Source organism: Podarcis melisellensis, assembly GCF_964234715.1.
Source record: "Podarcis melisellensis genome assembly, chromosome: Z".
Taxonomy (NCBI): Eukaryota; Metazoa; Chordata; class Lepidosauria; order Squamata; family Lacertidae; genus Podarcis; species Podarcis melisellensis.
In genome coordinates, this window is record NC_138547.1 from 8191296 (window position 1) to 8217579 (window position 26284).

General features: G+C 43.9%; 1 protein-coding gene across 6 annotated transcripts in view; it reads left to right on the forward strand.

Moving 5' to 3' along the window:
• The window catches only part of TNC (tenascin C), an 81417-nt gene extending 63811 nt beyond the window's left edge, over positions 1–17606 (forward strand). For all 6 annotated transcript variants that reach the window (XM_081896260.1, XM_081896261.1, XM_081896262.1 and 3 more), the window contains 10 exons: positions 1155–1298; positions 2165–2284; positions 3464–3607; positions 3932–4062; positions 6349–6481; positions 7933–8084; positions 9366–9462; positions 10214–10375; positions 15207–15370; positions 16490–17606. In XM_081896260.1, the coding sequence (XP_081752386.1) occupies positions 1155–1298; positions 2165–2284; positions 3464–3607; positions 3932–4062; positions 6349–6481; positions 7933–8084; positions 9366–9462; positions 10214–10375; positions 15207–15370; positions 16490–16600 (1358 nt within the window). In that variant the 3' untranslated portion in view covers positions 16601–17606. The remainder of the gene's footprint in view (positions 1–1154; positions 1299–2164; positions 2285–3463; positions 3608–3931; positions 4063–6348; positions 6482–7932; positions 8085–9365; positions 9463–10213; positions 10376–15206; positions 15371–16489) is intronic.
• The last annotated feature ends 8678 nt before the right edge of the window (positions 17607–26284 follow it).

Genomic DNA, 26284 nt, shown 5'->3' on the forward strand with positions numbered 1-26284 from the left:
ACCTAAATTCACACGCTGGTAGTATTTGTTCTGACCCCGCCAATCACATTAAGCATTTATTCCAATATAGTTCCAGTATTTACTCCAATTTTTCAGAGATTTCTGTTCATCGTGGTCTCTTAATTTACCTGTTAATTTATCAAGCTCAGCATATTTTATCATTTTAATTTGCCAATCATTTATATTGGGGATAGTTTCCACTTTCCAATATTGTGCCAATAAAATTCTCGCTGCTGTGGTGGCATAGAGGAATATCGTTCTATCTTCTTTCTTAATATCTTTACCCGTCATTCCCAGCAAAAAGGCTTCGGGTCTTTTGGGAAAGGTGTATTTAAATATTCTTTTAAGCTCATTGTAAACCGATTCCCAAAAGCCTTTCACCTTTTTGCATGTCCACCATAGATGATATAGGTCACCCTCCACCTCCCCACATTTCCAGCATTTCTTATCTTTTAGTCTATACATTTTGGCCAACTTCACAGGGGTGTGGTACCACCTATATAGCATCTTCCAAACATTTTCTCTCAGAGACATACATGCTGTAAACTTTATGTTACAATTCCACACTTCCAGCCACCTTTCAAAATCGATGTTATAACCAAAGTCAATTGCCCATTTAATCATTGCCTCCTTCACCTCCTCGTCCTTTGTATACCACTCTAAAAGTATGTCATAGATTCTAGATAGGGTTTTGTTTTTACCTTCTATTACTTCTACATTGAATTTTGATTTTTTGTCATCAAAACCCAACTTCTTCTTGTCCTCTTTTAGCAAATCATTCACCTGGTGGTATTGCAACCACCCAGTGAATAGATTTTTTATCTCTTCATAAGGTCTAAGTCTTGGCCCTTGGTCTGTTTTTCTTAACATTTCTTCATAGGTGGCGTTTTTTTCCTCCATGTTTGTTTTCTTCACCGTTAAAGCCTCAATTGGTGAGATCCACCATGGGGTCTTTTTTTCAAGGAGATTTTTATTCCTTTCCCATGATTTGTATAAAGGTCCTCTAAAAATATGATTTAGAAAGCTCTTGTGGACCTTCACTTTCCCATACCAAAGGTACGAATGCTGGAGACAAAATACTTAAGCCTTTGCTTCTGGTTTCTGAACCTTGCACACTTAGTCCCACCAGTCATCCAAGCTACTATCTATTCCAGGTCCCCCCAATTATGTGACAGTAGATGGAAGCAAGAGTAGAACTAAACTGGTAAAACTGATCCCTGGCGTGGAGTACATTGTCAGTATCATCTCTGTCAAAGGATTTGAAGAAAGTGAGCCTGTTTCTGGATCTGTGACCACAGGTATGTCCCAGAAGTTGATGGTAATTAAGTGATCAGTAGCCAGGATGCTTTACAGCAGGAGTAGGGAACAGGATCCAGAGCTCCTGTCTCCTGGTGGGCCACTTTGAGTAAAAGATAGGGCTGACCACTGTCAAACAACTGATGTCTGGTTACCATAGGTGTGCTCCTGATTCTTTCCTTTGGACTCAAGCGAGATTGCAAAGGAAGATACCTGCCAATGTGGGGTTGCAGGCAGACATAATTTAGGGGCAGGGAACAGTTCCATTTTTGAGTGCAGCCAGCCACATTGGAGGTTGGTAGCAAAAACTCTGCTTACCATGAAAAAAAATGAAGAGTTCATTTTAAGGTTCCTGTTCTTTTTCAGCCATTTGGCGTAACATATAATGCCAGGTGTGCATGATTTGGGTGAAGTGGCTTGATTAGGCCTGCGGACTAGAGATTCATCACAATTGCTTTAGAGAGTACAAAAGGGCAGATCCCTGCCCTAAGGAGCTTACAGCCTAAAATTTGACACAGAGGAAACAATGGAGAAAGGGGGAGAAAGACTGGGAGAAACAAGGGAGCAAGATATGGCCATTACAGTTGCATGCATTTAGACTTAGTTACCCACTGCATTACTGGGAACTAGAGGGCTATCGAAGACAGGAATGCCTGGCGTGCTCTGGTCCATGGGGTCACGAAGAGTCGGACACGACTAAACGACTAAACAACAACAACAACAGAGGGCTATCCTTGACAGAAAATGTGTGTCTTTTTTTCAGAAAGGATTTGAAGGAAGTAATACAGATGACACCACATAGGTGTTCTAGCAACTGGTACCAAGGCAGATTGTGACATTTTATCTCTGTCTGTCTCCCACTCTGTAGCTCTGGATAGTCCATCAGGGCTAATGGCAGTGAACATCACTGATTCCAAAGCACTGGCTGTTTGGCAGCCAGCAATTGCTGCTGTTGATGAGTACATCATTTCCTATGTTACTGAGGGTGGTAAGTCAACATTGCTTTGAAGTAAGGCTGGGGCTGAGGGAGAAATGTGATCCAATTTTAAAGTCAAAACTACCAAAGTTGCACTTTCTGAAATAGCATGTGAACTGAAACAAAGTCATATTTTAAAATCTGCAATCCTCCAGATTTTGCAATGCAGTTCTCCACCCAAGAAATATGTACTAAAAATGCAGATGCTGGGGGGAATAGTGTATATACAAATAACAACAAACAAAAATGCATTATGTCCGGGGAGATTGCTTTGTAAAAAATGTGTGTCAGGCAAAACTGAATACAAAATGTGTATATTAGGAGAAATTCACACTACCATGCAGATGAGGATATTTTTTTTTAATGCAAACAGTTGTGGAATTTTCTTCTTACCTACAACCACTCGAGGGGATGTCTCAGTCTGTCATTGGCCCTGGGTTCACCTCCTGTTGACCTCCCTCCTTTCTGCCCTACCAGTACCAATGGGCACCAACCACAACTGCACTATTCATTTTTTGCTAACTCTGTCATGGAGCTCTCCTAAAATTGTTGGGTTGTCCTTGGAGTAAACCCATTGAAATTAATGCACCTAATTTAGCAATGGCCGTGTTTCAATGGGTCTACTCTGAGTAGGATCAATGTTGGCTACAACCCATGAATTGCAGAAGAGTAGCCATGTTAAGTTATAGTGCAACCTTAAATACGTTTGAAACTTTAAAGGTGTGTGTAGCCTGCTTTTTTGGCAAGTTCATTTGTGATCCAGATTGGTTCAATGTGAATTGTAATTTGCATTGTATCCTGACTTAAGACCTTATGATGGGAGATGGGTTTGAGATATTTCTAAGAAAGAAAATAAAATGGCAGGGATGAAGTTCAACAAGCTCTCTCATCCAAGTGGGCTGTGTTGCAGAGTCCTCTTCTCTATATAGGGTGGCCAAAATTAGCTAAGAGGAGCAACACATGCTTTGCAAAAGCAGTGAATCCAATATGCCATTAGCTTAGAGCACTGTGATAATAGTGCCAAGGCTGAAGGTTTGATCCCTGGATCTTCCGGCACTGAAGGGGGTTGGACTAGATTATCCTTAGAATCCCTTTCAACTCTACAATTCTAGGATTCTATGGTTCAACAAATGCACCTGCTGAATCCAAGTTGCTCGTTGATCCATGTTCTGTCTTTCTTTGTTGTTTTAGAGCGTGAAATTACTCAGAGTGTTTCAGGCAATACTGTGGAATATGATCTCACTGGCCTCCGTCCAGCCTCTGAATATACACTCCGGATCTATGCCAGGAAGGGACCACAGAAAAGCACAGTCATATCCACCAAATTCACTACAGGTAGGTTCTGTTCTGTCATAGGTTACTGATGAAGCTTGTGGTCCTAAAACAAGTATATTGCACTGACTTTGGATTCTCAGAAGGGAGGGCTGAGTCTGCATGACTTGGTTCCTATACTGTATATCTTTAACAATCTTTTCCAACCTTGCTCCTTCCAGTTTTTTTGGACTATGACTCTTAACATCCTTGACTATTGTTCATGCTGCCTTGGGTCGATGGCAGCTGTGGTCTAAAACATCTGGAAGGCACCAGGCAGACTGATCTTTATATTAAAATATATTTAAAATAAAAAATAAAAATAAAAACTTCTCATCTTTCTCCTAGACCTTGATGCTCCAAGGGATCTCACCACAACTGATGTTCAGTTTGAAACAGCACAGCTAACATGGAAGCCCCCTCGTGCCCCTGTTACAGGTTACCTCTTGATCTATGAATCAATTGATGGCAAAGTTAAGGTAAGCATTTGGGTCTAGTATGATAGTCTCTGTCATGTGCAGACTGCAAAGGGGAGGACCCAGATATTAAGGATGCGTTCAGACATGCATTAGTTTCCCTCTGATTATAATGACAGCACTTCTGTCTCTTTTCTAATGTGCCTTTCACACTGCAGTGGCTGGTGCATTGTGTAACTATGAGTTTTAGACTGATATACCAGCATGTTGCAATAAATTTGATTCGCATCATTGAGCATGGTGTGACACAACAATGAATGTTGTTAGACAGTATCACTACAGTGGACACTCAGGTTGCAGACATGATCTGTGCAGGAGGCATGTTTGCAACCTGCACTGTTTGCAACCTGCAGCGCCGCATCTGCACATGCACGGGTCGCAATTTGGCGCTTCTGCACATGCGCAAAGTGCCAAAACCTGGAAGTAACCCGTTTTGGTACTTCCCAGTTCGGCGCAGTGTGCAACCCAAAAATGCACAACCTAAAGTGTCTGTAACCCGAGGTATGAATGTACTCCTTTACCCTTTCCTCACATGCCTGCTTTTGTTTCCCCATGACTGTTTGTTTTGCATATTGCCCTGTACGCAGAGGTCTCAGGGCAGTTCACAACATGAAGTTACAATATAAAAAGCACAACATGCATAATAAAAATTATTAAAACAATTAACAAGAATAATAAAAAATACACTCCTCAACAAAGGCCCCTAAACAATACACCAGCCCCCAAATACAAAAACTAAATTAATATATAACATATAAAAACAATTTAAAACAACCTCCCCCCCCCAATAAAACAGCACTCACCCAAGTTAAAACTCTTTCTCCATTTGAGCAATAATTTTAACAAAGGAGAGCTGGCCATCACCCTCATTCCACCACCAAAGTGCCCCTCATGAAAACCACAGGAAAGATCTGTATGCCGGTACACTGCCCCCAATTCTGTCACTTTATCTCATAATTTTCCAGGTTAAGGGTGGTTGCAAATGTATCTTCAATGGAATCAAATGGAAATAAACATGTGCTATCTTCCATTAGTTTTCCAGCTTTTGCATTGTGTGAAGGCTCAAGTATAATGTGAGAATTAACAATTTGGGAAATGTTAGGGAATCAGAGTATACTGCTGTGTGAATGCAGCCTTAGAGTGCATGGCTTGTTTGTAAAAGTTCCCAGGTTCCCATATAAGCCTGGCAAGAATCCCTGTCAGAAGGCCCCATAGAGCGGCAATCAATCAGCATTTCACAAGGCCAATGGTATATAGGAGCTTTCTGTGTTCCTCCTGTGAACAGGAGTTCTACATCAATGGGGGTGGTGGTAATTATGGTTGTATCCAATGCCAGTTCCACTCAGACTAGATCCCATTGAAACCAATAGGCCTAAGTTTGTCCTGACCATTAATTTAAATGGGTCTTCTCTGAGCGAAAATAATATTGGACACAATCCAATGTAACCAGAATTGCACTGCTCAGATATACATGAGACATATCAGAGGGCTTGGAGGGGAACACGAACATTTCCAGCAGTACACAAAACCTTTGTGGGTAGGACTTCAGGCTGTTGATGTGAATTTTAAGAGCAAAGAGGCCAAGCTCAAAAAATGCTCTTCCTGCGCTGGAGGCTGCCATATTTGTTTTCCCAGAACGCCAAGCATCCACCATCATTCCAATGGGATCTCTGGGGACAAGAAACTGCAAGTGCCAGCCTAGGAAGGGCAAAGAGGAGTGGCAGTGAGTTTTGAACCTCTGCCTTCAAAATTCACCCCACCCCTGAAAATAGCCAGGGGTGGGGGGTGGGGGTACTGCCCTTCTCACATCCATGCTTTCTTCATAAAAGCCTGGCATTGCACAGCCAAATTATTTGCCAGCAAATGCCCTTTGAGACCATTTTCGATGGGTGTCTAAGACATGATGAGTTTGGGCAGCAGAAACATCCCCTCTATTTAGTGCAGTCATGTTCACAGAGATGCCACAGAAGGGGATACATATTTGATGTGCTCCAAATATGCTGCTGCGCTTAGTGCATGTATCAGCCATGTTCATACCAACACTAACCTTGCTTTCTAGCTATGCCACCAGCATATTCTTGTATGAAAGATTTATCTTAAAGAAACCATTCCCTTGCTTCTAATGTGGTGTGCGAAGATCTTATCAGGAACAGAAATGGCCTCATCAATCTTTGACACTGTTTTCTTAAGGTAGCATGAATGATTCAACAACCATGTAAAAAATGGAACAAGTCTTCATTCTTAATTCATTCACCCTCCATTCATTATTGATTTCCCCCCACCCTGCAGGAAGTTATCCTGGGACCTGAGTCGAATTCCTACAGCTTGTCAGAGCTGAGTCCATCCACCCAGTACACTGTGAAATTGCAGGCCCTAAACCGGAATTTGAAGAGCAAGATCATCCAAGCAATATTCACCACAAGTATGATACATGCAGGGACTGGAAGGTGGCAGATGACACTTCCTACTCCCACCCCCCCAAAGCAAACTGGCCCATATTTCAATACATCTGCTGTGCACCTGAGTCTGAATTATCACATTCAGTTCTGATTGCATCTTTAAAAAATGCCGTAGAGCTGGGAAAGGCAGCTCAAAGGAGAAGGGTGGTTTCTCAGTCCTCCCCCAGTCGTCGTGCTCCAATGCTACCAGGAGCTAAGCCATGGTCTGAACCTGGGCCCATGTTTTCCTTTAAGCAACAAGCTATAGTCATGAGTTGTTCTTGGCATACCACTCATGGTTTGTCTGGAGGGAGACAAATCATGATGCATGGTTCATACATAATGCTGAGCCAAACCATGGCTTGCTTCAGGTAACACAGCAGGAGAAGGACCAGGGAAGATGTGGAGCAGCTGTGTGGACCCTTGTACTTCTACATTCAAATGTAGGCATGATTTACCTCAGCGTCAGGGGTGCCAACTTGAATAAAATATGGAGGGGCAGGTAAGCCCCATCCTGCATAATCGATCACATGATGCAGTGCACACACAACATCTGAATGGCAATGGCCATCAACTTGGGGGGGCAGCCCCCTCAAATATTTTATTGCAGGGGCTGAAGCCCCCATGGCCCCTAGAAATTGGCTCCTATGCTCATCGTAAATGTTGTCATGGTGGTCAGAATTTGACATCTTTGTTGGGCCTAACAAAATCACACCTTTCTTTCAAGGGAGGTCAAGAAAGAAATGGGACACTGCACCCCTAACCTCAGTGTGCCACCAGACAGCCCCTAGCAGCCTGATTTTCTACTTACATCTTCTCCAGAGGATCAAACTGTCTATGCCAGTTTCCTCTTACTTAGTCTCATGCCACATTTACACCATACAGTTAAAGCACTATGTTTCCTTAGCTGTGGTTCCTGCATTGCTGGGGATCAGACTAGATAGCTCTTTAAACAGCCATGTTTCCCCTCCCCCATGAATTCTGGGAGCTATAGTTTGTTAAAGGTTCTGAGAGTTGCTAGGACACCCTCTATTCTCATACAGAGCCATAACCCCCAGTTCCCAGTGAATATGAATTGACTGTTTAAGTGCTCTGGGAATTGTAGCCCTGGAAAGGGATTGAGGATTTCCTAACAACTCCCAGCACCCTTAAAAACTACAGTTGCCAAAATTCTTTGGAGGAAACCATGACTGTTTAAAGTGGTATCATAGCACTTTAAATGTATAGTGTAAATGGGGCCTGGGTATTGCTCTTGTAGAACTCTGCAGGGAGGAATATGGCGACAAATCTAGAATTAGTTGGCTCTGCCTCAACCTCTTTTGGTCTACCTGCCTTCTTCCGTGTCAGGCTCAATAGGCACCACTCACCACTGCTTTCTCGGTAACAAGTGCTGGTACTCAAGTAGTGATTCTTTGCTTGTTCCCCTTTGCTGCAGCTGGACTCTTGTATCCTTACCCCAGAGACTGCTCCCAAGCTCTATTGAATGGAGAAACAGCCTCTGGCCTCTACACTATTTACCTAAATGGCAACAAGTCTCAGCCTACAGAGGTGTTCTGCGACATGGGTTCTGATGGAGGCGGATGGATTGTGAGTATTTGTACTACTCTACTTACTCAATTACTTATCTACCTTTCCACACAATCGGTAGCTATGAGCCATTAATGTAGCTACAACCAATCTACTCCCATCTTCTTGCATTCACAAAGGGCATGAGAGAGAAACAGAGTCTTCTTCCCTTTCTGCATTGAATGGGGAAAGTTAAGAAACAGTCCAAGTCTCTACCCACTGCCTGAAAGCTGCTTCTTACTTGCTCAAAAGCTTCAGTGGAGACAATACATCCAGATTAGGGTCCTGTGTAGCACTGGGTCTCCTGCATGCTGCAGACTCTTGCTCCTGGTGATATGGTGGATTTGTGGGTGCTTGGCTCTGTGGGAGAGCACATGGTGTTGAGGTTCAGTCCTTAGCATCTCCAGGTAGAATTGTTGATCAACCCTGGGGAGCCCACTGCCTGTCAGTGTAGATGATACTGAACTTGATGGACAAATTTTCAAACTCAATTAACATGTAATTGGCTGGGGGTGAGAGGGGACGGGGAGATGTTTGCACAGATTTGACAGTCCCAGGTGTGACAGTCCCAGGATTTGACAGTCCCAGGTGTGAGAGGAAGAGGAAAGAGGAGGAGGAGTAAATGAGGGGCTGACAGGCACCCAGGAATGGAGATGGGAGGTCCTCTCCTTGGTCTCTAGATGTTGGAGAGGAGGAAGCAGATCTGCCAACTCCCTCCCATGATCCTCCAATGGAACACAGAACCATATCAGGGAGCGGGGAAGATTTTGACCAATCAGAGGGAGGCCCTGAACAGGCGTACACAGGTGACATGGCTTCAATCCTGGAAGCAGGGGAGGAAACAGTGTTTTTGGTGAGAAAGAGACAAGGCGTGTACTTTTGTAAACCAAGAAAATCTTTAATAAAAAAGAAAGAAACATTATGGAATTAAAAAAAAAAAGAGTCACTGGCAGGATCCTAGGGGTGATCCAGGACTGCCTCAACTCAAGAAGACCGCATTGGCCCAATCTACTTCAGGGGCTGGGATTTAGAAAGGTCTAGTATAAAGTAGCTTCTTGTGTTTGCTGGTCTGGTGCATAAACTGTCTATGTGGCCAATCAAAGGCTTTGCGTTCAGGAGGCTCCAGGTTCAGTTCCTGGTGTCTCTGAGTGAGCAGCATTGGGAAAGATTCTTGCACGAGGGCCTCGAGATCACCAGCCACACACCACAGGCAGCACTAGGTATATAAATACACATGCTGCCTGCCACTGCCTTATTATAGCAATGTTTATAACAATAACAATGTTTATTTCGGGGTTCTAGGTGTTTCTAAGAAGGCAGAATGGAGAGCAGGAATTCTACCAGAACTGGAGGACTTATGAGGCTGGATTTGGAAATCCCAATGGTGAATTCTGGCTAGGTACGTTACTAACAAGTGTCCCCTCACATTGCACAAAGGACTGCGCCCTTGGCTTGGTGCCCTGTGCAGAAGGACCACCTACACCAGCCTATATTTGGCACTGCCACCACCTTCAAAGGGAGTCTGTTCCACCATCAAACAACTCTTACCACCAGAAAGTTATTTCTGATGTTCGGCCAGATTCTCCTTTCTTGTAATTTGCAGCCACTGGTTTGGGTCCTACTCTCCAGAGCAGGAGAAAACAAGCTTGCTCCATCTTCCATGTGACAGCCCTTTGGATATTTGAAGATGGCTTTCATATCTCCTCTCAGACTCTTCTTTTCCAGGTTAAACATACCCAATTCGCTCAGCCATTCCTCATAAGGCTTGGTTTCCAGTCCCTTTATTATCATGTCTGCCCTCCTCTGCACACATTCCAGCTTGTCAATATCCTTCTTAAATTGTGGTGCCCAGAACTAGAGACAGTATTCCAGGTGTGGTCTGACGAAGACTGACTAGAGCAATACTATGACTTCCCTTGATCTGGATACTATAGTTCTGTTGATGCAGCCTGGAATAGCATTAGCTTTTTCTGCTGCTGCATCACACTGCTGGCTCATATTAAGCTTGTGGTCTGCTGACACCTCTAGATCCTTTTCACATGTACTACTGACAACTGAGGTGTTCCCCCTCTTATATTTCTGCAGCAGGTTATTCCTGCCTAAGTATAGAACCATACATTTGTTCCAATGTTCTTGATTGTTCCCTATAGGTCTGGACAAGCTCCACAAAATCACTTCCCAGGGCCAGTATGAACTGCGGGTGGATTTGCGTGACCATGGAGAAACTGCCTATGCCCTCTATGACAAGTTTTTTGTCGGTGATGCCAGGTCTCGCTACCGGCTGAAAGTGGAAGGATATAGCGGCACAGCAGGTGGGTTTATGTGCTAGCCTCAGAATAACTTGTAAGCCTCTGCAATTGTTTGTTTGTAAGGTGATTTACAACATTCCTGCATTGCAAAAGTTTGGACTAGGTGACCAATTGGGTCCCTTCCAGCTCTATGATTCTATGATTCTACAGAACATAATGAACAGTATATGCCACTCCCTAACACAATATGTATGCCGTACAAAATCCATGCAATACAACACACACACACACACACACACACACACACATATGTATGTATGTATGTATGTATGTGTGTGTGTGTATTATTATGTGCTGATTATTACGGTGTACTGATTATTATTATGAGTTGCATTTATGTAACTCATAATAATAAACAATGCCTAATGGTACATAATATGTAATAAGCATAGTTAATATATGCTAAACAGGAATGATACACAGTATCATCCAAGCAATAAACACGTACACTCTGTAAAATACAAAGTCTAATAACCTTATCACAGATGCAGCTGTAAAGTATAATAGATATCTAGTAACACCTGCCTGAAAAAAACAGAGGGAAATCAGAAGCTCAAACTACTTCCGTTGTGTTCTATGTCCTTCCCCAATGCTCTGGTAAAGTCATTCTTAGATTGCAAACTGGAGCTGTCAGTCACAGAAGGACCCACACCTCTGCCCCTGCCTCCTCATTTCCATTTTATGAAGAAGTTGGAGGAAGTTACAATAATGTATCATAGTTGTTTTAAAAAGAAAAGATTCTGGGGCAATCTGAATATCTCTAAGAAAGGAATCCTTACCTGGGGCATGTCTCATTTGATTTCTTCTCTTGTTGAGTCTTGATTAGCATAATTAACAACAACAACAGGTGATAGCCAACTAAGTTTTATTCGGAGTAGGGGAAATGGAAAATGGAAACAATGCAGCAGTCATTCATTATTTAGTCACCTTTTATAGGTATCCTAGAATTCTAGGTGACTCCAAGGGTCATCTAGTCCACCTATGCAATATAGAAATAACTAAAGAATCCTTGACACGTGGTCATACAATCAGTCTTTAAAAACACCCAATGAATGAGAGTCCATCACTTTTCAAGGTGCTCCATTCCACTGTCAAACAGCTATTACCGTCAGGCTGGATCAAAGAAGCGTTTCAGTTAAATGCGTTGTAAACTCATACAGGGAAATCCGGTTGGGAAAGATGGGACTCCACAGCGCCATCTGGTGTCACAATGTTATATCCACAGCTGTCAACGTTTCGCTTTTTTTAAGGGAAGTCCCCTTATTCTGAATAGGATTCCTCACAAGAAAAGGGAAAAGTTGACAGCTATGGTTATATCGCTTATACAGCACATATAAAATGCTTTTTCTTTATCATTCTAGCTGAGTCCTCAGAAAGTTCTTAACGTTTAATAGGAATCTCCTTTCTTATTTCTTGAATCCATTGGTTTGGGTCCTCCCGTCCAGAGCAGCAAAAACGAAGCTTATTCCATCCTCCATATGAAAGCCTTTCAGATGTCTGAAGATGGCTATCATCTCCTCTCAGTCTTCTGTTCTCCAAGCTAAGCATAGCTAGCCTCCTCCACCATTCCTCATAAGGCTTGGTTTCTAAACACTTGATCATCCTGGTTGCCCTCTGCACATGTTTCAGCTTGTCAAAATCCTTTTCAAACTGTGGTATCCTCTCTGTAAACAATGTATGCTATTAACTTGTTGTTACCCTCAGCCTTAATTTTGTGTAAGCTATGCATGGGGGGGAAGGGGGGGAACAAACCGAAACCCAAGCCCAAGCTCTGACATTTATGGTTCTTACAATGCATTTAAGAGCTGAGGTAAGTGGTGGTTGAGCACTTCTTGATAAAGAGTTCCCCACCCCCAGAAGGAGCATTATTTTATTTTTGTCCATCAATTTAACACAGGGTTAAGATGGGTTGCATTGGGATACCTTTGTTTCCTGCAAGGGATTATGGGTTCTTTTTGTGTAACTTTGCTTCTGTGTGTCATTTCCATTTTAAATCTACCTGGTGCTGAGCAACTTGCTGTTTTTTCCCAGTCTTGGAATGTAAACAAACAGCCTGAGCCCAGCAATGTCTCTCTTGAAGCTCTAAGTACCTGTCCTGAATATGGCTTACACAAGAAGGAACATGATGGGTCAAGATGCCAAGAATGTGCTTAGCGGTTCCCCATCATAACAAGCTGTACATTGTGTGACAAAGCATGGAAAATGTTCTGGAAGACCACATCTGCTTTGTTGCAAAGATGGCAGGCCAAATCCCACAGGCTCCTTCCAGTCCTTTCCTTTGCCCCCTTCCCACCCCCTTATATTGGAACCTGTATTGGAATGAGCTGTATGAGCTCCCAACAAAAACAAAACACATGCAATAGAAAGGGAGTAAAGAATCTAGAGGAGTTGTGACCAGGTAATTCAACTCAGAGCAGGCCCCGTTGGAATTAAAAGATGCAAGTTAGTCATGTGTGCTATTCTCCATGGGTCTGTTTGTTCTGAGAATCCCCAGAGATAGGTAAGTTTATAATGCAAACCATATGAACCCTTCCAAGGTTTGTTTTGAAGCCTGCTAGGGGCGGGGTGAAAAATGCCAGTGGTCACCAGACTAGAAATTTTGTAAACCGCCCTCCAAAAGCAGATGGATGTATCTGTCCATTTCTGATTCTCCCAGTTTCTTCACCCCCCCCCCAAATATAAAGTTTAGTTCTTCACAATTCCACCATTAGTTTGCTATTTCTTCACTTATTTAAACCTCATCATAGAAATTCATGAACATTTCTCTGCAGATTTCTTCCAATATGGGGAACGGCTCACTCAGATCACTACTTCAGACCATTCTCTTTGTTTCTGGCCACATGACATCAGTCTTTCTTTTGTGTTCCACAAACCAGGCTGGCAATATCATTAGGCAGTGGGGCAGCTACTTCAGGTGGTAGATGCTAGGGAACAGCAGCATTCTGCCCTTTTCCTCCTAAACCTATCTGCTCTGTGCCACCTAAGCTATCCCACTGACCTTAGGTATAGTGGAGGAGGTTGTCCCATTGTCAAAGGTCCCACCCACATATGCATCTAATGAACTTAAGTGGGAATAAGAACAACTCTTCTGGAACACAGCAAAGGCCCATCTAGTACAACTTTCTGGTTCCAACAGTGGACAACCAAAGGTCTCTTGGAGGTGCTCCTGGATGGAGCCAAGTCCATTGGAGCAAGTAGAACCCACTGAACCAGCAGCAGGGTGTATGCTACCACTGCCTGTGAAGTGCTCAACGGGACCACAGAGACTGCTGCTGCAGCAGCCCTGCCCTCGACGCTTCTTCAAATCAGTCCAATCAGACAGGTTTGAAGGGTGCACTCACATAGCCCTGGCAGCCCTGCACAGCATTGCAAAGCTGGGGTAGGACTGTCTGATCCCAGCCTTGCAAAGTGGTGCAGGGAGCACACTCATGTGCCAGAGCCCAGTGGGGCGACAATGCTGCCATGTCCTCTCCACCACTTCTGCCCCTGGGTCAGGGAAGGGAAAGGAGAATGTTAGCCGCTTTGAGACCCCTTCAGGTAGTGATAAAGGTAGGGATATCAAATCCAAACTCTTTTTCTTCTTCAGCCAGTTTCCTCTCCCAAGCCACCTACCTGCCTTCCTACCTGTTCAAAGGTTGGCCCTGCCTGTGGTCTTCCTCCTCCTTTGTCTCATGGTTGCCCTTATTAGAACTCAGCAGTGAAGAGGGTGGGTTAAAAACTAGGATTAGTTGGCTCCACTTACAGATAGGTAGCCGTGTTGGTCTGCCATAGTCAAAACAAAAAAAATTCCTTTCAGTAGCACCTTAAAGACCAACTAAGTTACCGTATTTTTCGCACCATAGGACGCACTTTTTCCCCTCCAAAAATGAAGGGGAAATGTGTGTGCGTCCTATGGTGCGAATGCAGGCTTTCGCTGAAGCCTGGAGAGTGAGAGGGGTCGGTGCGCACCAACCCATCATGCTCTCCAGGCTTCGCACACCTCTCCGCAAGCAGCAGGAGCCCAGCGCTGGGCTCCCGCTGCTTGCGGAGAGGTGCCTGCATGCCGAAGCCTGGGCGCGCTGAGCTCAGCGCGTCCAGGCTTCGCGGACCTCTCCGCAAGCAGCGGGAGCGTTCCCGCTGCTTGCGGAGAGGTGCCTGCATGCCGAAGCCTGGGCGCGCTGAGCTCAGCGCGTCCAGGCTTCGCGGACCTCTCCGCAAGCAGCGGGAGCTTTCCCGCTGCTTGCGGAGAGGTGCCTGCATGCCGAAGCCTGGGCGCGCTGAGCTCAGCGCGTCCAGGCTTCGCGGACCTCTCCGCAAGCAGCGGGAGCGCTCCCGCTGCTTGCGGAGAGCTGCCTGTTTGAGGGCTGGGGTCGGGGGAAGCTCTAGCTTCCCCCGCCCCAGCCCCGCACCTGGGGGGGAAATAATTTTTTCCCCTTTATTTCCCCCCAAAAAAACTGGGTGCGCCCTATGGTCCGGTGCGCCCTATGGTGCGAAAAATACGGTAGTTCTTGGTATGAGCTCTCGTGTGCATGCACACTTCTTCAGATACGAATCTGAAGAAGTGTGCATGCACACGAAAGCTCATACCAAGAACTAACTTAGTTGGTCTTTAAGGTGCTACTGGAAGGAATTTTTTTTGTTTTGGCTCCACTTGTTATTGACTCTAGTGCCATCTACTGTTGGGTTCCCAGACTTCCACCCTACAGGTTCCAATAGGAGCCAGCAGCCACTTGTATTTGGAATGAGGAAGAGGAGACATACTATTTTGCCCTTCACCTCAGGTCACAAAAATGTATAGTACTGTTCCTGCTAGCAACAACCTAAAAATCCGCTATGTTTTTTCTCCATCACACAGGCGATTCCATGACCTATCACAATGCACGTGCCTTTTCCACCTACGACAAGGACCACGATATGGCAATCACTAACTGCGCTTTATCATACAAAGGAGCTTTCTGGTACAAGAACTGCCACCGTGTTAACCTGATGGGTAGATATGGGGACAACAACCACAGCCAGGTAAGTTGTTGTACATTGCACTTGTCATGCAGGGTACAAGTGGGCAAGTCGCCACCTTGCAGAACTTAGAAGTGGAGATGGGAGGTTGTCCTACCAGTGCTAGCCCTATTCAGAGTAGGCATTGAAATTAATAGATAGCACTAACTTTTTGTTGGCATCTGTCTCCATCAAGAGACAATGCAGTGCACCTCTGGGGGTGAAGTCAAAACTGCTGGATAATTGTTGTGCCTGCTGTGGCTGAAGAGACTCATAACTGATGCATTCCTTGCTGTTTTTGCTGTGTTAGCAGTGCCCTCTCTGGGGCACTAGCCTGAGCAATGTGTATGGAGGTCCTGGGCTGTCCTGATTACAATGTGCCCCCTCTCGGCCTCTCTGATGTGGTCCAAAAGGAAAGCATAGCACTACATTTGGCACCAGCTTGGCTGCAGGAGTTCCCAGAAGGAGGCATACAAGATGCCACCTGGCTGCCTTAGGGACTCCACGCTGCATTTGTGTAGTGTTTCCTCCTTAGCCCTTTCTTCTCCTGAAGATGTCCCACAGGGTATCAGGTGCAGATTTTCCCTTGATGCTTACTCACTAAACTTAGATCCATTAATTTCAATGGGGGTATACTGAGTAAAACAAGGTGAATCATTACATCAAGGCAAAAGAAACCCTGAACATCCCACTGAGCTAAGTTCATAGCTACATCAGCCCCACCAGATGGCTATATTTTCAGCTTTGCTTAAATGCTTCCAGCAGTGCAAAGCCCATTTCCTCCTGCTTCCCTGCCTACATACCTACTCTCTGATTAGACAAGCAGGCAGGCGGCACTGCTACAGTTCCAGGCACTTAAAGGAGGCCCAGAGAAAGAAGATGTGGTGTGGGGAAAGTCCCGAAGCCATATAGCAAGCCCTGGAAGCCCACATTTTGTCCCTTGAGTCTGACGTTTCTCGCCATTGCTATAAAGGTCTGCTTGGGAATAAATATCAGCCGATAGAATTGATGGCTATGATGGCATTTCAACCAGGGATGCCAAGGCTTGTAGCTGATACTCTTAACTGCACACAACAGCTAGTAAACAGTTACGTTCGCGCATTCATTTATATCAACCTTCCGTTCTTGCCTCTGTTTTTGCAGGGTATCAACTGGTTCCACTGGAAAGGTCATGAGCACTCCATCCAGTTTGCAGAGATGAAACTGAGACCATACAGCTTTAGGAATCTTGAAGGGAGACGAAAGAGAGCATGAATCCTCCACGGGGTTGGCTGACAGAAAGAAAAAGAATGGTTGCTTGTTTGTTTGTTTTTCCAGAAATTTGGGGGAAGGGAGATTAGAAATGGAGATGGGAACTTTACCAAAGCATCAGTGTTGCTTGACGTAACCTTGGCTCCCTTGACCATTTTTTATTGGGGGTGGGAAAGGCTTCTTCAAAACGTAGCGTGCTCAACTGAGCATCCTTTTTTCCCCTATCTGTAGCTGGCTTTCTTTGCACCAAAGATGACAATCGCCAGGGAGGGAAGCGGGGAGGGGAGGGGATGTCAGGGAAGAGGACACAATCTGGCATATTCACACACAGAATCACACACACAAAATATATACATTATTATTGTGATCATTATTAGCCATCCTTGAGCTTTATTAGCTGATGATCTGGAAGCTTTTCCTATATATACAGACTGGATCCAGACTTCTCCATGACTAACTGAAGTTCCATTGGTTTCAGTGGGTTTACTCCAAGCATGACTAAAGGTGCAATCCTATCTCCACTCACCTGGGAGTAGTGGTGGCTGGTGCACATTTGGACTGGTAGGGTGGATGGCAGAGTGTGCAACAGTAGGTGGCACCAGAGCCAATGACATTCTAGTTTTGTCCCCATCCTCCTCCCTGCTGAGTTCAAAAAGGGCAACATTGAGACAAAGAAGGAGGACCTAACTTCTTAGTAGGCATGGTGGAGATTGCACTGCAAGTCTGGATCCACCTCTCTCTATATATATTTTTAAAAAACACAGATATAGAAAAGGGCAAGGAAGAAAGCAGCCCTATTTAAACATTTCATCCTAAGATTAATATTATTAATATAATGAAAAGAAGTGAAAAGAAAAGAAAAGAAGGATGATAATAATAATAAGCTAAGTTTTTTGTCATCAAGGTTTTTTTTTAAAACAATCCATGCTTTCCAAAACACAGCAGGACAGTGTCTGATTGTACATTTTTAAAAAAATTAAATAAAAGCACAATTTTACTTTTACAGAAATCTCTGAGTCTTTTTTTAAAATGTGTCATATTGTTTGGTGTACATTCAAGGGGTAGGGATGTATATAGGCCTCTCCGCATTGTGTGTGTGTGTGTGTGTGTGTGTGTGTGTGTGTACCATAGCAATGACAGAAAAAATGCAGGCAGTGTCCATTTAAATTCCTGGCATTGCCAGTGAAAGCAAAGATGCGCGGGATCACAGATTTCCCACCCCTGAGTTAAAGGATCCCTGGAAAAGGGTTTAGGAAGAACTTGTTTGTGAGACCATGGAGCAATGTTGACAGACAATAGTATAGATGGTGATGGAGGACATACTAGCCTCCTGCACCAAATTATTCTAAAGGTGAGGCAAAGTCTCAAAATGGTACAGAGCCATCATTTATCAGCAGTTAATTGAAGGGGAAGGACCATAACTTAGTGGCTGAGATCCCAGGTTCAACCCTGGCATTTCCAGGGCTGGGAAAGATTCTGCCTGAAACTCTGGAGAGTCTCTGCCAACAAGTGTAGACAGTCCTAAGCTAGGTGGGTCATTATGGGATTAAGCCACTTGTTTCTATGTATTCAGGGAAGGGCCAAAACACCTTGTCAGAACACACACATAGTATGCAGTTGTTCCGACATTCAATCCCCAGTATCCCCTGTTTGAAATACTGGAGAGTCTCTGCAAGTTAGTGTTGATATTACTAAATGGATCAAGGGCCTGAAATTGCATAAGGCAGTTATTTTGTCATGGGACAATGATGTGCTGATGACAGCTTTCTCCTGGGTTGATGACCCCAAACAATGCCTTGATAGGAGAACTTGGGCAATGTTGCGATCAGTCAAAAAATGTGACAATTGATAAAGCTGAATCTTTCACCATCAATTTGAGGCTTTGTCTCTTGCTTCTGAAACTCAGTGAAGAATACTGGAAGCAATGACTTAGTGGTCTCAGTTGGGATAAAGCAACCATCCCATGTCCTTTTCTCTGGGTAGATCAGGACCATCAAGATGGTCGTTTGCTTTCGATAATATCCAATTCTCCCTCCCTCCATTATACAGCACAGATCACCTGGTGATGTGGTTTCTAATGGAGTTGTTCTCCTGCTGAGCCCATATCAGAGGTGTGACAATCTTTTAGGCATTCCTTTGTTCGGTACTTTTGAGGGGTAAAAAGACATACAAAGGGTTGGTACTCTTGCTATATGTCTTGTGGGTGCTGGCACAAAATGGCTAGAGTCATTTTGAAAGGGAGGGTGGGGTTGGTACCCCATACTGTTCTGCTACATTTTGGGCCCTTCCTGGTCATTGTATCTGGACCCTCAACCTAGCTGGATCCTAGATCCCTCAAGACCCATCCTGGTAGAACTGCCATACATGGTTTCACCTTACAAATGCTGAAGATCAACTGCATTAGAAATCCAGTGCCTCAAGGAGTGTTCTGCTTTCCCATATACAATCCTCAAAAAGGGGAGGATTCAGCTAACTTAGCACCCATTCTTAACACCCATTCTCTGCTTCTTTCTCAGAACCATTTCCTGCTTTATACCAGTAGGTGGCAGACAGATTCCGTTCTTTACAAGCAAAAGCACATAGAATCATAAAAGAGTTGGAAGGAATCCCAAAGTCATCTAGTCCAACCCCCTGCGATGCAGGAATCTCAACTAAAGTAGCCATGATGGTTGGCCATCTCCAAGGAAGGGGAGTCCATCACCTTATGAGGGAGTTCATTCCACTGTCGAACAGCTCATAGCATCAAAAAGTTCCTCCTGATGTTTAGTTGGAATCTCCTTTCTTGTTGCTTGAATCCAATGGTTCAAGTCCTACCCATTAGAGCAGGAGAAAACAAGGTAACTCCATCTTTCATGTGACAGCTCTCTGGGTATTTGAAAATGGCTATCATATATCCTCTCTCCTCTTTTCCAGGCTAAACATACCCAGCTCCCTGAACAGTTCCTCTTAAAACTTGGTTTCCAGATCCTTGATCATCTTTGTTGTCCTCCTCTGCACATGTTCCAGCATGTCAACATTCTTCTTAATTTGTGGTGCCCAGAATTGGACACAGTGCTCCAGGTGTGGTCAGACCAAGGCAGAATAGAGTGGGACTTCCCTTGACCTGGACACCACTTCTTCTTCTTCTTCTTCTTCTTCTTCTTCTTCTTCTTCTTCTTCTTCTTCTTCTTCTTCGATTACTCATAGCCAAGTAAGATTGTGTTCCATAAACACAGTTTTAACAAAAAAAACCACCTTCCAGTAGCACCTTAAAGACCAACTAAGTCAGTTCTTGGTATGAGCTTTCGTGTGCATGCACGAAGGAATTTTTTTTTGTTTTGACTATGGCAGACCAACACGGCTACCTATCTGTAACTGGAACAGTTTTAACAGTGAGTCTGTAAGTGACTGTGGAGGCCAATTCTGGATCCACACGTCCTTCCACAGTGGGGACATTGGTTTCTGGGCGGGAGTTGATCACGGTGTGGATTTGCCAAGCGTGCCTTCTTCTTAGCACGTTTCTCCCTTGCATCCTGAGTTTGAGTGCCTTCAAAGCCCATGACACTTTTGGTAAAGGCTGTTCTCTAACTGGAGCGCTCGCAGGCCAATGTTTCCCAGTTAATGTGGTCTGACCAAGGCAGAATAAAGTGGGACTATTATTTCCCTTGACCTGGACACTATACTTCTATTGATGCAGCCTAGAATAACGTTAGATTTTTTTTTTTTTTTTTTTGCTGCTGCTGCTACATCACACTGTTGACTCATGATAAGCTTGTAGCCCACCCAAACCCCTAAACCCCTCTCACATGTACTGCTAGTAAGCTGGAAGTCCCCCATCTTATATTTGCATATCTGTTTCTTCCTGCCTGTGTAAGCCTCTAATGGATGTACCCATGGGAGCGGCCAAGGGAGGGCAAGGGGAGCAGCTGCCCCCCCCCGAAACAATAGAAATACTTACCTAACTGGCCAATCACATCGGTTCTGACCCCCTCCCAACAAAAGTCCTGGCTACACCCTTGTATGTACCTTATGCATGTAAACAGACTCAATGAGAGGTATGAGCTTGCTTTTGCTGAGTGATTCATTTATCTTAGGCCTAATTTGAGACAAGCAAACTCTCTTCTCCTCATCAGCATCAAGAAGCCATTCTCTTTCCTGAGCTTTCATATTTGTCAGAGTGGAAAATCCCTGTTCACAACAATATGTAGGAGAAAGGTCAATGCTCTTGCTCTCATTGTGTGTGTGTGTGTGTGTGTGTGTGTGTGTGTGTTTGTACACACACACCCCTATATAAAAATTATATTATTCTATACCAGGCATGTCCAAAGTCTGTTTTGGGGGCCTAATCCGTCCCACCAGCTGATTTAATTCTGCCCCCGTGGCAGTATATGTTCTGGGGTAAAATCCTAAAAAAATCTCAGCAAGTTCAATCCTAAAAAAAAGCTCAGCAAGTTTGGTCAGCCCTCACGCATGTTCACTTCTTCAAGTCTGGCCCTCTTTGAAAAAAGTTTGGGCACCCCTGTTCTATACTGTACTATACTACACTGAAAATTTTAAATGTTTCTTTGACTCTCCTGGAATCTTCCCACCACATCCTTTGAGAACCACTGCAGGAAGGCAAAAGCACCCAAGGAACAGCAGAATTAGGGCCAGTGAATGGTGTGGCCGGCAGAAAGGGGGTGTGGCTTTCCAAGCGTTTCAAGGCCCAGACACAGATGCTGAAGAGGTCCTCTGGTCCCGGGCCTGAGGTTCCCCAAGCCTATTAAACAGCCTCCTATAGTCTCCTACTCAGATATGTCATATGGTATGAGGGTGGAGAGGCGTGAAATAATGCAAAGCAGAGCAAGGGAAGCCGCAAGCCAAACCTCTGCTTTGCAATTAGCTGGAGCTTCATGCACTGCCTCCGCAGCGTTCGCTCTGGAGACCACATTAAAAGCAGTGTTTGCTCTGGTTTCCGAGGACACAGCTGGCAGTGATATAGTCAAATGGCTTGAGGATGACTGCAGTTAGAAGCTTGCTGCTTTAATTTCAGTTCTTTCCTCGGAAACTTACTAAAAAGAAAACCCAAAAAACTAAACCTCACCATTTCCTGAGTCTTTACAGTAACTCCTGTGCAAAAGGTTGAAAATGATTTAAAGCAGACAGAATGAACTGTGGGGTTGGATCCAAAGCCTCACAACAACAAAAAATGGTATCAGATGAACCATTCTGCTAAATGCAAATTGATCTCTGGAACTCCCTGCCTCTTGATATCAGGCAGGGACTTTTTTTCAGCACTTGCTAAAAACATTTTGGTTAGGCAAACCTACCCAATTTATTATGTATATTTGCTTTTAAAATGTGACATTTTGATAATTTTATGGTGCCTACTGTTTTTAAAGTGTATTTGCACTGCAGATAGATAGATATGAATATGAGCAGGTTGCACAGTTATTAGGGGATTTGGGTTGGCATCCATCTGTCTTGGGAGACTTGGGCTACAGCCCTACCACATCCATCTATTTGCTGTGGGAGCTGGGCAACATTCAGAGGCTCCCTGTCTCACTGGAGTGTCTTAAGTTCCCAATCCATTGAGATTATATAAGGAAGTTGCTTCATTTTTTATAAGAGACTGGGTAGAAATTAAGTGCTCTCTTCCATCCCAAATGCCTGTGGTGTTAAAGTATTGAGTCCTGAAAAGGATCTAGGAGATCTATTATCTGATTATTGATGTAAGCCTCCAGAAGGTATCTTGTATAGTGTATCTCTGAAGAAGTGTGCATGCACACAAAAGCTTATACCGGGCACAGGCAAACTCTGGCCCTCCAGATGTTTTGGGACGACAACTCCCATCACCCCTGACCACTGGTCTTTTTAGCTAGGGATGATGGGAGTTGTAGTTCCAAAACATCTGGAGGGCTGAGTTTGCCTATGCTTGGCTTATACCCAGAACAAACTTAGTTGGTCTCTAAGGTGCTAGTGGACAATTTTATTTTATTTTGATTGTATAGTTAAAGTTTCACCCCTATCTGCAGTACATTGTATTTTGTTTTACTGCTATGGTGAGAGACTGATGCAAATAAAGATTCTTCTTCTTCATGATCTAGGGCACTAGGATTGCCATATGTCTGGAATTTCCTGGACATAGTTAGAATAAAGCAGTTGGAAACAGTGTCTGGGTGGGAATCACTGAAATGTCCGAAAAAATCTGGACTTATGGTAACCCATATCAGAGGTCTAGATTTTGATGAATCTCCTTTAAAATAGCTCAGAAACGTTTTCTTCTTTTTTGAGATTTTGCAAGAAAAGCTCAAAAACCTTTGTGTCCTGATTTTCACTTTTTGAAATATGGCAGCCCTTTAGGGCAGTGGTTTTGAAACCTTTTCCTCTGGGCCACACTTTCAGAATAAAAATTTTCTTGCACCACACTGATTTTTGTATTGGTAACAAATACATTAGAAAACAAAATGACAGAATTCCTAGCAGTGCTTAAACATTTAAATGTTTTCTTGATTGTCCTTGAATCTTCCCGCCACACTTGCCATCCTCTCCTGCCACACCAGTGTGCTGTGCCACAGCCTTTGAGAAACACTGATCTAGGGGGCTTAGAGGACCACAAGCTCAACGTGAATCAACAGGCAGCAGCAAAAGAAGCTAGACTGAATCAACAGAAGTATAGTGTCCATATGAGGGATGTCGTAGTACCCGCCTTGGTCAGACCACAAGTAAATTCAAGTAAATACGGTGAATGCTTATTTGTGTCTCAAAGATAAATGTACAGGAGTCACCCCACTTAATGTGACTCACGTGCAACCACATATATGTGCAGTACTTGGAAATAAATAAATAAGGGGACACCTGGATTACTAGCAGTACACGTAAAAAGGATCTAGGGGTCTTGGTGGAACATGAGTCAACAGTGTGATGCAGCAGTAAAAAAAAGTGAAAGCTATTCTAGGCTGCATCAACTGAAGTGCAGTGGTACCTCAGGTTAAGTACTTAATTCATTCTAGAGGTCCGTTCTTAACCTGAAACTCTTCTTAACCTGAAGCACCACTTTAGCTAATGGGGCCTCCCGCTGCCACTGCGCTGCCGGAGCATGATTTCTCTTCTCATCCTGAAGCAAAGTTCTTGATCCGAGGTACTATTTCTGGGTTAGCAGAGTCTGTAACCTGAAGCGTATGTAACCCTAGGTACCACTGTATAGTGTCCAGGTCAAGGGAAGTCATAGTACCTGCCCTGTTCAGACCACACCTGGGATATTGTGTCTAGTTTGGGCGCCACAATTTAAGAAGCATGTTGACCAGCTGGAATGCGTGCAGAGGAGGGCAGCTAAGATGATCAAGGTTCTGGAAACTAAGTCTCACGAGGAATGGGTGTGTTTAGCTTGGAGAAGAGGAGATAAGATAGCCATTTTCAAATATCTGAAGGACTGTCACATGGAAGACGCAGCAAACTTCTTTTCGCCTGCTCCAGAGAGTAAAATCTGAGCCAATGGACTCAAGTTATGAGAAAGGAGGTTTCAATAGGCCTTTTGAGATAGTCCTCTATTATATTCTCGTGAGGAAGCAAGTAAAATGTGGGTGGCACGTGACAACTCATAGGTAGATTTGGTTGAAAGGCCAAACCCAAAGAGTACTCGTTAATGGTTCCTCGTCATCCTGGGGGAAAAGTGACAAATGGGGTGCCGCAGGGTTCTCTCCTGGGCCTGTTGTTGTTTAACATCTTTATAAATGATTTGGATGAAGGAATTGAGGGGAAGCTCATCAAATTTGCAGATGACACCAAACTGGGAGGGGTAGCTAATGCCACAGAAGACAGAATCAGAATTCAATATGACCTTAACAGATTGGAGAACTGGGCACAAGCTAACAAAATGAATTAAAATAAGGACAAATGTAAGGTTCTGAACTTAGGCAGGAAGAACCAGGTGCACAGATTTAGGATGGGGGACACCTGGCTTACTAGCAGGACATGTGAAAAGGATCTAGGGGTCTTGGTGGACCACAGGCTTAACATGAGTCAACAGTGTGATGCAGCAGCAAAAAAAGCCTAGGCTACTCTAGGCTGCATCAAAAGAAGTATACTGTCCAAATCAAGGGAAGTAATAGTCCCATTCTATTCTGCCTTGGTCAAATCACACCAGTGTCCAGTTCCAAGCAACACAATTTAAGAAGGATGTTGACAAGCTGGAATGTGTACAGAGGAGGGTAAGCAAGATGATAAAGGGTCTGAAAACTATGCCAAATGAGGAGCGCTTGAAGGAGCTGGGAATGTTTAGCCTGGAGAAGAAGAGATATGATAGCCATCATCAAATATGTGAAGGGCTGTCACATGGAAGATGCAGCATGTTTTCTCCTGCTCCAGAGGGTAAAATCTGAGCCAAAGGACACAAGTTATGAGAAAGGAGAGTCCGACCAAACATTAGGAAGAACTTTCTGACAATAAGAACTGTTTGACAGTGGAACAAATTCCCTCAGATGGTAGAAAGCTTTTTGGACTTTTTAAAAGATAAGTTGGATGCCTATCTACAAGGGATTCCAAAGCTGTGTTTCCTGCATTGCAGGGGGTTGGACTAGATGACCTTTGGGTCCCTGTCAACCCTGCAATTATATGATTTTATAGATCCAAGATTCTACCAGTCTGAGCAAGTATGGGTGATCTGTGGCCCATGGAGGTGCAGGCAGCAATGCAAGGATTTTCTGTGATCCCACAAGACTAGGGCTGCCATATATCTGAATTTCCTGGACACAACCGGAATACAGTAGTTGGAAACAGTGTCCAGGCAGAAATCCAGATGTACAGCAACTCATGCCGGAAGTCTAGATTTTGGCAAATTTCCTTAAAAATAGCTCAAAGGATCAAAGGGTTAAAGGGTCCTTGGCCCTGAAGGTCTCTAGATGTTCTTAGTCTCGCCTACCTTGCAGAGTCACTGTGGTATAAATGAATGGATATAATTTCCCCTTTTTCTTTTCTTTCTTTCTTTTCTTTTTTTAAAGGAAAAGGTCAGTGACTGCTGACTGAGCTCTGAATAAAAGGAACAGGAGCACAGATGTCATCTTTTTCAAAGACTTTTGGTTAAATGTCCCAAGAATAGTTTCCAAAATGACAGGTTATAAACTGGATGGCGGTTTTATTAGATTATTTTTTTTGTTAAAAATAAGTAAATAAATAAAAATCCTACTGTTCAACTTGCTCCATGGAATAAAGGATTTATTGCTGACTTTCTGCCTGCTGCAGAAATGCTCAGAGCATAGTGCTTTAGAAGAGTCCAGCCTATCACTCAGATGTTCTCTTGTGGAAGTGCTACAGTCCAGGATTGCTAATGAACATGCAGATATACTTAATAGACCACTAGCAGACTCATACCCAGATTGCTTGGGAATTCTAAGAGAAGTTTATTTTTCCATTTGTTTCTTCATTTCCCCCTGTTCTGATCATATCCTAAGCAGCATCTCTACTTCCGCTTTTTCACTTTTCTCTTCCTCTGTTCCCATATAATTTCAGCTGTTGCCTGCCATGCTGTGATGTTTCGGCAGTCCTTATCCTGATAATACTAGCATATGGGTCTCTTAATAAAGTCAGATGGGCATCTAGTTGTTCCAGCTTTACCTCTCGGGCTAACTCTAACATGTACCAACCAATATTGCTCAACCAATAACTTTGGTTTATTAGCTAATAAAGAAACATGAAGCATTACTGCTCAAACCACTTGGAAAGAAAGCAAAA